The 13,091-nt window shown below is 39.2% G+C and overlaps 1 protein-coding gene and 1 long non-coding RNA gene across 4 annotated transcripts in view; one reads left to right on the top strand and one right to left on the bottom strand.

Annotated features, from left to right (window-relative positions):
• The window catches only part of SMPD3 (sphingomyelin phosphodiesterase 3), a 118,595-nt gene extending 106,456 nt beyond the window's left edge, over positions 1-12,139 (top strand). For all 3 annotated transcript variants that reach the window (XM_035336550.1, XM_035336551.1, XM_035336552.1), the window contains 4 exons: positions 88-177; positions 1,499-1,562; positions 6,007-6,169; positions 7,364-12,139. In XM_035336550.1, coding sequence (XP_035192441.1) covers positions 88-177; positions 1,499-1,562; positions 6,007-6,169; positions 7,364-7,465 — 419 coding nt within the window. In that variant the 3' untranslated portion in view covers positions 7,466-12,139. The remainder of the gene's footprint in view (positions 1-87; positions 178-1,498; positions 1,563-6,006; positions 6,170-7,363) is intronic.
• LOC118172566 lies at positions 4-4,606 on the bottom strand. Its single transcript, XR_004753756.1, has 4 exons — positions 3,937-4,606; positions 1,812-1,907; positions 1,421-1,513; positions 4-150 (listed from the first exon to the last, which is right to left on the bottom strand). It is a non-coding gene; the product is annotated as an uncharacterized LOC118172566 (long non-coding RNA).
• Positions 12,140-13,091: the final 952 nt, after the last annotated feature.

The raw sequence follows: 13,091 nt of genomic DNA, 5'->3' as shown, positions 1-13,091 counted from the left end.
TTCTTTTGTGGCAGAACATGCAGTTATCCACAGGTTTAACAATGTATGACTGATGTGCTTTTTCTTGGTCTTGTTCTTTTCCTGCAGAGGACAAGCTGGAGCAACAGCATTCTCTGTTTACACACTACAAAGACCCATGTCGAATTGGTCCTGGAGAGGATAAACCATGGGCAATCGGTAAGACCTTCTCTAGCCATCACTGTATGAACATGTTCTTGTCTGTCACTCTCAGAACACCCAAGAGCAGCAGGCCACACAGCTAACTGGCAGCGACAATCTGTGGAGACCAAATATTTGCAATGGGTATTCCTCTAAGGTAGTAACAATATTGTTTGTGAATCTTAACAATGTTTTCTTGAATTTTAATCACAAATCAAACAGGTATCTCAAACCCAGGTCCCTATTCTAGAGCTTATGCATGAAGCTACTGAATGCCTTCCCACACTTATTGTACTTCTTAAATAACCTCTAGATTACTTTGCAAAAAAGAGAGCCAAGTTATTGTTTCCGTGCTTCTTTCATGCAACAAAAACATGCAGCTTTTGATCAGAATGTTCCATTTGGCATTACAGAAATACTTTAAGTGAGGTATTTTAACATTACTGTGAACTTGCAGAGTTCATCTTATATCAGATTTCACAGAACTCAGACCTGGTGAAACTCATTTGACCTCAGTAAAGTTTTAGATCAGGAACTAGTTTTTCTTCAGAGGAGCATTTACAACTGTGAAGATGCTAAATTTAAGAATTTGGAACTACTTAAGAATGTGGCTTTACTCTGTTGTAGCAGGGGGAAAAAAAAGTTTCTCTGCTCCTGAGAAAAATCAAAGGGCAGAGACAACATTTTGAAAGGTAGCTTTAGGGAAGCTGGGATAGAGGAGTTGCTTGTGAAGACTAAACCAAGGCTGCTCATCTAGACTGGCAAGGAACTAGAACCTACTACCTTTTGCTAATCTCTTGTGCATATAGGTTGAAAATGAATGAAACAGTTAAGTCAAGAATTATTAAGGAACAAGAGACAGCATTCATAGTATAGAAAAGGAGAAGCAACAGAAAACACAAAGTTCAAGTTCAGATTGGAAAATCTGCTGGGAACATCTAAGAAGCTTAGGGTAGGGACTGTGCTTAGGTAAAATGGAACAGAAGTCATGGAGGGAGACAGCAAAGGAAAAGCTGAGGTACTAAGGCCACGTACCCGCATCCACACTGTTACCATTATACTATTATTGTTTCTATATTTGTTATGAAAATAAAGAATCCCTCAGACTAAAAGCCTCACTTAGTCAGGTGTGAGATGCAGGCACTGTAAGAAGAACTGCTATGGTTATTACTGCTGTGAATTCACAGAAGTGAATATAAAGTGCTTTCAAATCAGAACAGCGTTCTGTCCCACCCCTGTCACATACGCTGTCTTCACATACCTGTGCCCCAAGAAGTTTTCTGAGAGGCCAGTAACAGGCTGCATGCTGGGATGGTCACATTTCCCTTTCTGTTCACAGGTACCTTGCTGGATCCTGAAGGATTATATGATGATGAAGTGTGCACTCCAGATAACCTACAGAAGTATGCAACTCCTACATGCTCTAAGAGATTCCTTAAAAAGCCAGTTAATTGCTTACTATTTAACATTTCACAAATTGAGAGGTGTTTCAAGGACTGTAAAAAATAAATTATTTTTTATTCGGGGTGTCTTGGGGCAGAGGGAAAAAAGGGAAGGAAAAGCATCTGCTTCTCAAAGGTCTGTTGGAATTCGGTGGGTGAAAAGTTGAGAGCAACTGAAGTCAGTGTTTTTGTCTCGAGAGTTGGTCCTACCTGGACGGGCTCACAGGACAAGAATTCTGAGCATGACTGAAAAGGGTATGCAGTCTGAAAACCCCTTGCCAGGCAGCTAGTTCCACAGTGATGTCTCTGCAAAGGACAGAAACAAAAGGAAACATACTTATCTTCAAATGAAAAGAATCGTGAGGTTTAAAACACATCCCCCGAACCAGACATCCCATGCTAGAAAGCTTGCAAAATTTGATGAATATAAAAAAGCAAACTCACAAATAGAGGAATTAATTAAAATAGCACATCACATGTAACTAGGAATGGCTGATCATCATTCAGTGATCCTAGTATGGCAATGATTTAAAGAAGATTTGATACTGAGAAACAGTATTTTTGTTTTGAGCTAGTGGACTTATGACAAATACAAAAATTATTAATTTGCAAGAGCATTTTTACTCAAAAAGTGCAGTACAGTATGGTATGCACGGACACTCGGATGAATGCATTAGGTGAGGCTACCCCTGGTGGTCTTGATATGTTTTGAACACGTCTAGGATCTTACTTAATTTCTAAGGTCTAGGTTTAGTTTATACTCAAAAGATAAGGATTTGTTACAGCGAGTCACACTTTGCACATTCAGAAGCCTGCAAAATTTCTAGGCATTTCTATTCACGTGTTGAAAAACATGAATTTAGTACATGTGAAGAGCATTTTTGGGAAGCAAAAGTAAGGTAATTTGGCCTCTACAATCAAGTTTGCAAATGCAAATCTGTATGTGGGTGTAACATTCTATTTTATGGTTCCAAGAACAGGCTTGGAGCTCTTTAAAAAATAAAATCTGTGTTTTCAAGCAGCCTTTTGAGACAATCTGTCACCAAATTAATTTGGGGGGGGTATCTTGTTTTATTCCCTGAAGAGTTGCTTGTATTTAGCAATTAAATTCCACTGACAAATACATGAATGATAAATAGCCATTAAATGATCAATACAGGTTTAGAATATTACTCATGCTACCTATGTATATGCACAGCACCTCAGCATGAGGTAACAAAAAAATTTTCTTGAATTTTGGTAACAGAATATACAAAAGAATTTTTACCTATTAAAAGGGGCTTATATTTTCTCCAATATATATTTCTTTTAAACCAATGAAAAAAACTACTTAACAGGAATTTCAACTAGCTTTTTATACATAGCTGCAGGGAAGCTAGGACCTGAACATGTAAATTCTATAAAGGTGCTTTTATATTAGAGAAACCATCACTTCCACAAGAGGCCAAGGAAGCCAATCCTCCCACCTCTGCAAGGGAATGGTAAATGTAACTGTAGAAATTACCAATCAATTCAGTAAAATTCAAAGTCGTTAATGGAATCTGGGCTTTAAAGATTTTTTTGAAGCATTTTTTAAAAAAGCATTTCTCCTAACAAACAGAAGTGAAGTATTGAGGGATTATGGAGGGCTATTGAGCACTTTCCAGCTCACAAGGGTTGTCCATATATGCAGCAAAACAGAGTACAGCCTAAAATCAAACCGTTCTTAAGTTTTTCAGTAAGACTTTTATCAAGTTTTACAGATATTTAAAACATACATTGAAATTGGCAACGTAAGCTCTTCAGAGAATTATTTCTCCATCAGCACTCTTCTGCAGTTTATAAATAAAATTAAGTAGTTCACATTATCAAACTAATTAGGCCATGAAAGCAGTAGAACAACTAGTTCTTAAGTATCTCTTTAATGTTAAGTACAGCATACGTAAAACATTGGAATAGACAAACCTACTTGGTACAAATAATGAGCAAGTCATTTATAATTATGGAACAATTAATAAGCTAGACATAATCATCTGGGGCCCTCCAGCAATGCTAGGAGCTGCACAAGCTTCTACCCAGCCCAGAGAGGCTTCATGAAATGCAAGCAACTGATCTTGTGTCACAAAGATAACGTTCACCTTCAAGCAAGGACTGGAATAAGCCACTTGTAGTCTCTAAGCCCTGAATGGTCTGGCACAGAAGAGCACCTTACAAGACAGCTAAGAAACATGATTTAAAATCAAATTTTTCTAGACTCCACAAAACTGCGTGTCTCCACTGCCAGGTAGTCGCTCCCAATTCTGGGCTACAGGCAGAACCACCACTAAGAGCCATCCTTAACTCGGGTGCTGCCCACCTGTTTATGGCTCCGTTATATACACCACTCTTCATGTTCCTCTGTTCATGGCAGCTGCAGTCAGTACCACAAAACCAGTGTCCAGAAAAATGCAACTTTCACATTTAAACTGAAGAGCTTCAGTCCCAAGTAACTCCAAAAAGGAAAAACTGAAGTTCCAACTACCTTTCTAGCTTGCCTTTCTTTGTGTTCTAGGAGTTAAGGCAATTGTTCTGAAAAAAATAAATCAGATTTAGTTGTGCAACGGTCATAATTAGTTATGTTCACTTAAGTTGTTAATATTTAATCATTAGTTTGGCATAGCTGGATGTTTGGCAGAAGCAAAGAATAAACCGTTATGTGTAAGTGATAGCAGCTTCAGTCAGAAGCATGTGCATGCCCAAGTATAATAAATTCTCCCCAGGTATTTGAAATTAACATTTCTCTTCCATGAGCAGTTGTGTGAGTTAAGTGAATACCCAGCGTTCACAGACATTCAAAAGGAAAGAGATGAAGCTAAAACAAATTTAGCTTTTAAATTAATGTGTGCAAGTTTTTGTGCACAGTACTGCAGCAGTAATCAGCACTTTCTTCTACTTTGTTTCTTAATTGGCTTTGCCAAATATAAATATAATTTTTGAAAGAGGTCGGTTCCATCAAAGAGCTTGCTTTCTTGGATCTAGAAAAAGGATTTCAGGAAGTCAATCATTTGCAGTAGCTCTTTGTAAAGTCAGCTTGCAAATGGGGTGCAGGGAGTAAGCTAATTTAACGTGAGTTATTAGATGACAGTCTAAAATTGAATAATACATAAAAGGAAGCTTACTTTTATAAATTGGTTACAATAAACTCTAAAAACCTTCAATACTTCACTAAGTCCAAAGGGAGTTAGAAACCCTGTGATTAACCAGCTATACAACCATGACTTTGTCACTGTTATTTTCTGAAGGCACATTAAGTACTAGCAGGCATCAACTGACCCAATCTTACTGATTATAATGTTAATGAGACCTAATCAACTGTAGCAAGTACTATGTCCCCTGTCACCACCCAGAGCTTTCCAAAGAGACAAAACTTGACTAAGAAAGCATGTGAAACTAAAACACTGACACATCTGACAGTCTAACATTTGTCTCGTTTTTCCTTCATTCTGTACACTCGCTTGCATAAAAAAAAACAAACACACAAAAACAATCATCAAAAAGTCATCCAAAGTCAGAAACTGGGTGACCAAAATATCTTATTTTTTTCCCCAAGGTGAAATTAAAGGCTTTACACCTGCTAGGACCCAAGTTCATGGCTCAGTGGTTCTCCTGCAACAGTTGATGTAGCCTAATGGTGTCATTAACCATCCTGTGTCACCAACACAGGAAATCACAGAACCTTGAGCTCAGGGTTTGGCAGGTAAGTAAAGGAAAATGATTTTCAGGGAAGCGACTTTGAAAAACATTTGCTTCTGTATTTTGAGCAAGACAGAAGAAACATAACCTGATCTGGCCCTCTCTTCCGGTACAGTTATCATGCAAAACAGCTGTGACTGTACTTGATATAAACTGTTGGTGTGCTAACCTGTGCATGCAGTTACTGCATGCAGCTCCGCTTTCACATGCACAACTGTGTCTGTTGTCCATAGTGCTCCTTTGGTAGATCTTTTAAATAGAACATGAGATAGTAACACAAGTTTCCTTTTACATCCAATAAAACAGCAAAATGATATTGAAAACATACAGCATAGCAACACAGAATTATTGTACAAAACAATCCTTCAGGGGTTATCTAATCTCTACTACAGGATGCTACACACAGCAGGTGGACAGGTGCCTGCTCTCACATTTTTATTCTCCTGGCTACAAGGGTAGGTCTGCAGGACCACTGTACGACATCAGTGATGCCAAACCCACCACAAGGCTGTAAGAGCACTGTTAGCAGAGGTACAACCTCATATTCAGAGACACACCTGGGAGGTGTGCTTCACATTGTGTATTTAGCACTTCTGGACAGGCATTCTTGCCCTTACTGGGGATTCAGCGAGCTAGCGTAATGCACTAAGGGACAGAACAAGCCAACATCTAATGCCTTTTTTTTACATAATAGGGTGCTGGAAAGTGAAGAAGGAAGGAAAGGCTACTTAGTCTATCCCACCAGCAAGAACCACAATTCCAGTCAAAAGGGGAGGAAGGCTTCATTGAAAGGAAACGGGAGGAGGATTGATTATATGCTTTATACAGAAGAAGGTCTCTACCTGGAATGGAAAGTGGTGAGTTTTGCAGCTAACAAAAAAAAAACATAACTCACAGAACAAATTTGTCCAGATAGTTGTGCAGCCCCTTCTGTGTGGGTTCCAGTTTATATTCCAAGAAGAACCTGGTGCTTTGCTATCTTCTACTGTTTGTTGCTATCTTCTACTATTTGCATGCAAGTACTGAATGTGAAAGCCAATTCAATCAATTTTAGATAGACTTGTAGTAATCCTTACAGATGTGCTGCCCTCTGTAAGGAACATGTTTTTTGTTTTGTTAATCTTTTGCCAGAGTAAGTGTTTCCACTGATGTTTTCCATACCTGCAAACTGAATGCTTTTTAATCTTTTCAACTGTCTGGATATGCTTTTGTTACGCCTATGAAAATCAACCTAGGTTGCAAGTCCGCAGTACAAAGGCAGAACTTGACACGGGCTAACTAGAATGAGAACCTGCCCTGCACTGTCTGCTGCTTCACACAGGACCTTTCCTTAAATGGAATTCCATGGTGAAAAAGATAAAGTAGTCCACCATAACCCACTGCAATTACCACAGAAGAGCAGGCAATCAAGCAATTCAGTGCAGCTTAGCAGATCATACCTCAATCTGTCTGTGCACTCTGTGGACAAGGCTGCTGAGCAGCTAAATTGTTTTGAGGCTTCCTGTTTCAGATGCAAAAATGGCTGTGGTGCATCTGTATAGTAAACCCATCTTATATTCATACAAGCAGCAAGTCAAACCAATATCTGAATAGTTTTGACCCAGATCAGGTCTTTGATAAGTCTCATGCTGACAGCAAAAAGAGAAATGAGTGGCTAGGAAGAGACTCTTTCCCCTCAGGCCATGCTAGTTAATGCTAGCCAGAAAGCTCCTGCAGAACTACAGCATGCATGCTTCCTGCAATTCCCAAAGTACTGGCAAAGTAAGTAACCGGCCCACAGGAGGGGGAAACCAAATTGTGTGAAGAGAACATTAAGGTTCCTACATCCAGCTTTTGGAAGCTGGGAAGCAAGCACTATTTCCTACAGAAATTTAATTTGGTCCTACACAATCTTGCCAGGACAGAGGCTGGAATTGTGACACAAGGAGCAGGGCTCCTGATTACTTTTTAGCATCTCAGTCTAATGAAAGCAGACTTCCTTTTTAGCTGCATGCCATGCCTTGTACAGTACAGCCCCCCAAACGTCTTTTTACTTTTGTTTCCTTCTGCAGGAAGTGGAAGAGTTCAGCTTTATTACCCAGCTAGCAGGCTTGACAGACCACCTACCGGTAGCAATGCGTCTCATGGTGTCTACAGGAGAAGACGACCCTTAAAACTGACCAGCTTTGAGAGCTTAGAAGAGGGAAACGTTAATGATATTAGGAAAATATCGCAAGTTAAGAACGAACTATTCTGGTGCCACGTTAGGAAAGATGACCAGACCTGACCCAGGCTACTCCCCAGAACGTACCAACAATGGAGGATACAAAAAGGGAAGAAATTGAAGGGGTTGTGGCCAAAAGCCACTGTCACAAGTTGCTTAGGCAACAGGGCAGGCCTGTACTACAATGCTTTCACTGTGGACTGAACGGAACCAAGATGGAAGTCCTAATTCCTTCTGAACCAGTGCCATTCTTACTAAAACATGTTTTTATACTAATATATAGCACAATTTAGTTTGTAATTAGTCTGTGAGTTAGTGCTGCTCAATGGTTTTTTGCATAATTTCTTTGTATAACTACGAAGCTAAAGCTTTTTTTCTTTTCTTTAGCCTGTTGAAGTTGTAGTAGCGTGCTTGCATCAGTAGCATGCGCCCGCACTGCATGCCACTCTGAGATAAACTAGTCAGTAAGATACCATGGGGAATATCAGAATGGAAGTTAATTCAAAAATCAGATACCAGCCAAAGCAAGGCATTCTGGGACTGGCAAACCCTTCTGTCATAATACAAAGATCTTAAAGCAAACAAAAACTGTTTGATTTGCAGAACAGTAGTCTCCTCTCCAATTTAAGGGTATTAAAAAAAAATGAATTAAGGCATTAAGAACACACTTGTACCACCCTTCTTTTAGCTGTGATGCCACTGAAATTGTGAAGTGTTTTGTCCAAATAACAACTCCAGAATTGGGCCTTTAGTTTTCTAAGTGCAAGTTATTCCCTTAAGAAGAAATATAGTTCCCCTGTAATGTCTTTTCTTTATCTCCCACACGTGGGGCAGTTCTGAATTATGGTATGGGATGATGTATGTGTTACAGTAGAGTGAATAGATTTCTGTAGTACCAGAGACAACACCAGAGCCAACATTCTGCCTTAGCTAGAAAGAGTAAAATGGGAAATAGCTTGTAAAATGCATGCTAGATATAGGGTTAACATAAACATAAGTGACATTTGGGGAAAAAAGTATAGAACAGCTTATGACTGGTAAGGCAGGATTCACTTAATTTTCCAAAGGAATCAGTATACTTAAAGGGAAAGCACAGCACAGGCAGCTACAGTAACTACAGAACTGTGACTCTCAGTGTTCAGTAACTACTTCCTTTGAGCAGACCATAGATGCATGTCTGTGAGACACAAATCTTCATTTGTTACATTCTCACAGACTTTAATAGGGGTCTTGCCATCGAATTGTTTTTTTCCACTGCAACTCTTTAAATGTGGGGCTACCCCCACTTTGCCATCTTATCCCCACGACCTTACTTACTTAGCCTCTGTAACCTTAATGGAAAAAAAAGGACAGAAGAAAAGCTGAGAATCAGGTCTATAACTGGGTTTCTTGGCTTTTCTAGGGCTTTAAATTCAGAAGGGTTTATGTTGCTGGAAGAACAATGAGACCCCTTGCATTTTAACCAATACATGGTTTCTTCTGCCTAATTCCTCTTCAGTATTAGAGGTATTTCCTCTACATTGCAAATTCCCCGTGCTGAGAAGAATTAATGTAATAGTTATACTTACTCCATTAAGTAAGCTTTTTTAGTTCTGCTGGCCACAAACTCCTGAAGATCTTGTTAGTTTAGTTTCTACCTACTAGGAATCAGCTTGAGCTAATCAGAATAAAATAGACTTACATTAGAAATCCTAGTCTGCGCAGCCTCTTGTACTGGCTTTGCTACAGCAAACAACAGAATTTATACTTAGATCAGCCGGATTTTGCAAGTGGAAAAACTTCATAGACAATGAAAGTAATGGACTGACAGTATTGGCTAATTCCCAGTAGGTGTTAGGCCACTGCTCACCCTCCCAGTGCACCCGATGTTGACACGTTTTATGCCTCACTCCCAGTCCTGGCATCCCTTCAGCAGAGACTGCCTCTTGCAAGTGTACTGTGCCAAACCATGCGGTAATCTGCAAAGTGTACCCCATGGGGACTCAAAAATGGAACCAGACTCAAATCCCCTTTTTGATAAAATTAGGAATTCAAGTTTACAGCATCAGAGACTTCAGTGTACTACCCCAGTGCACCATGAGTTTCCCACTTTGTATGTTTCTCTTTATACAGAGGGTGCACGTAAGTGCAATGTGTTTTTCTCGTTTCTTATCTTTCCATCCAATTCAGAAAGACTTGTACCTGAAACAATGCTTTTAATCCTATTTTCTACCTTGCTTGTATTTTATTAACCTTTTTAAAAAAGAAAAAACAAACAGTATCAATAGCAATTTGTGTGCTGTCCAGCAGCTATTTCTCAGTAGTAAGAATAAATATAAGGTACAATATTTTTAATAGCTTTCCTAACAATGTAAATTACAATTTAATATCAGTTTCACTAAGCATCAGTTGCAGGAGCTGAATTTGACACTGTGTGGGATATAATCATAAAACTACTGCCAAACAACATTACCTTATTTACAGTAAAACTAACATTGTCTAAATTACTTCTAAATTAGTTCTGTGGCTTTGTGCTGACTAAAAACAAGGCACTTTTGTCAGCTTTTTGAGATATGTTGAGGAATATTTTTTCAAATTTGAGGTAAACTGTTTTAGATTTTGATGTTCTGAAGTTTTTCAGTGATCAAGAAATGGACAGTTGTAAAATGTTCTCTTTAAACCGTGCACATACATATAGCCACTCTAGGTAGTTCTTACCGATTTACTGTCTTACGTATCTAACTTTGCAAGAGACTGATGGTAGGAGGTACAGCTTCATGGCACCACTGTACAGATGCTCCTTGCTTTCTTTGCGTTGATCCTGTGCCTTCTGATGCCTTGATACGCTTGCAGGAGTTAGAGAGCATATGTACCAGTAAACTGTAAACAGACAACAGACTTTTTTTTCCAGAAGAGTAACATCCTGGAGAAAAATGAGTTTGTCTATACAACTACTACAGTTCCATATCCTATCTCACAAAGAATCATTCAGACAATGACTGTGCTGGCAGGATATCAATCATTACAAGCCTTAGACAGATATTATGTAATAGCATATTTGCATACAAAAAGAGAAAAAAGAAAAAAGAAAAAAAAAAAAAAAGGCATAACATGCCCAGGAAATTAAAGCCTGGATAGCTTTTTTAGATGTCAATCCTACCTTGCTGAAGGACAGCATGACCCAATTTATCAGTAGGATGTTATTTATAAATAATTTGAGTTAAGCTTACTCTACTGCTGCTTACCCCACTTTGTACAGGAGTTTTAGGTATCTTCAAGAAGTGGGTGATAATGCTATAATTGGTTTAATATCTGCCACTCAACATGGATACTGTAGATGATGTGTCATCTGTTTTTATAAAAGCTAGATAACATCTTCTGTTTCTCATGTTCAATTTGCATTTTACAACAGCAGTTCTAGAACAAGTAACAAAAGACATGAACGAGGACAGCTGAAAACTAAGAAATTCCAGAAGATTCAAGGATGTCAGGTCGTTACAAAGTTGGTACCTTTAGATTACTTCAAAAAAAACAAGAAACAGAAAACAGTCCGTACGTAGCCTTTCAGGCTTTCAGATTCAGGTAACTGTGCACTGTTTGTCTGAGGGCCTGAAAAGGATACACAATCCACCTGCTTTGCACCACAGCTCAGCCACTCAGGACTAGGATAGTAATGTTAATGTACAGCTTCATGCTATGTGAAAAAGTGTTTACTATAAATAATTCAGCTGGTGGCCAGCTAGTTTTGTCACCATTACAAACCAGATGCTTAATAGAAGCAATCTAAAGCAACTAAACATAAACTGTACCACAAAATGGCTCCGAGAGCCTGCAGCCCTCGGAGGTGTGGCCTGCTTTAAGAAACCCTTGAGGAAGCTGTCTTGTATAATGAGTTTACCTGTCTTGTGCTAGAATTATTACAAGGTTTTGTCCCAGAAGCATTCTCAGCTAGTCTCGCTAGACCCTCAGTCCTACCTGTTGGATAAGACAGTAAGAAACTTACAATTCCAGTAAAGATTTTTTTTTTTTTTAAAATGGCCTTTGTTTGGTGGTCCAGATTGAGCAGATCTGACTGTCTCCAGGTTGGTCTCTGAGCCACCTTCAGATCACAGCAGCACATCAGTGTCAGCACATATCATCAGCTCCAACATGAAGTGTTTTTACCTCCTCCTGGCACTACAGGATGAGAACAGAGATAACTACAATCCAAGCACTTTGATAAACTCCCAATTTTACCATTCATTATGATGAGGGTCAAACTGTTACTGAAGGTCTCATTTTTCCATGCCATCTTGTTTTAAATATAACCTTGATGCTTTTAAAAACTTGTATTATTGCTGAGGTTTAGAAATCCTTTAACAAGAATAACGTTTTTTATTTCAATAATTTTTCTGTATTGTATCCTTCTGGGACCTAATGTTTTTATATGGTAAGCACACACCTTCTGACATTTTGTTATAAATGTATTAAAAAAATAAAAAATTAAATATTTTCATTGGTTTCTTTGCCTGTAAAAAAAACACAATCTTGGACCTGATACAAACAAGGTATTTTGAACAACAGGGAGAGGGTTTTTTGTCCTTTATTGGTGCTGAAAGGAGTAACTGGTTGATGCAAACAAGATAATAAAATTTCAAGGCTCAAATGTTTCTTTGCAGTCCCCTTCTTCTGGTATTGTGGTGTAGAGTCTGGTGACTCTAAGCTGCAGTGGCATCATTACACATTTGCCTACTTTCTCATGGGGGGGATCGAGTATGGTCTCACTGTGCCTGTTCTAGAGAAGCTGCAGAAAATAACAGGTGAAAGACCCAAGTGCTTTTAACTTGGCAGCTACCCTGGCTTCTACTGCTCAGCTGTCCCCAGCACACACCTCACTTTGTTTTCAAGGCATGCAGCATTCACACAGGTGTGCACAGCACCTGCCACAGGCTGCAAAACTGAACCCTAAGTACAAGGACATCCATTCTACATTGCGTTCCTCTTGCGTTTCACGGAACACCTCATGAGAACAGCTTATTATGCAGCTGTACATCTCCACATCTCAACAGTTATCTAGTCCCTGAACTAACTGAAGCATATATTGAAATCTATACACTGTACAAAGTTAATTAAAAACATAAACAAGATGTGTACATGTTCTTAAGAAATCTAGTGATTTCACCAAACAGTGTCAAGGGAAAAGAATCCTTTTTAGTGATTCCATCTTTATGAACGGTCCCTAAAGTCTTTCATAAAGCTGGCAGGGAATCCCACCCCAAAGAGATTGTTCTCTACACAAGCAGAAAGGTGGAAATAAGTGGAATGTACGCGATTAAGGAAGGAGACAGTGCACACCCATCTTGTCACTAGCTCAGGAAGGAACCACTCCATCCTGCGAGACGGGATGTTACAGAGGGATCTCTGCAACTTTCTCTATTCCTGTGCAGTTGAGTGTCTGCACCCGATGCCACCACCGCATTACAATTTTGCAGCAGCAGATTCCTAGTGTGTGGCTCTCCTGCAACACCGAATCCATTTTTCCATCGTACGAGTTTGCATTATTATGTCAGCGCCTGCCGAGTGGGCTCCCCTGTGCCAAGTGCTACAGAACCACGAGG

Source organism: Oxyura jamaicensis, chromosome 11 (genome assembly GCF_011077185.1).
Source record: "Oxyura jamaicensis isolate SHBP4307 breed ruddy duck chromosome 11, BPBGC_Ojam_1.0, whole genome shotgun sequence".
NCBI lineage: Eukaryota > Metazoa > Chordata > Aves > Anseriformes > Anatidae > Oxyura > Oxyura jamaicensis.
Note: the sequence above shows the minus strand (reverse complement) of the source record. Positions and strands in the feature narration are given on the sequence as shown.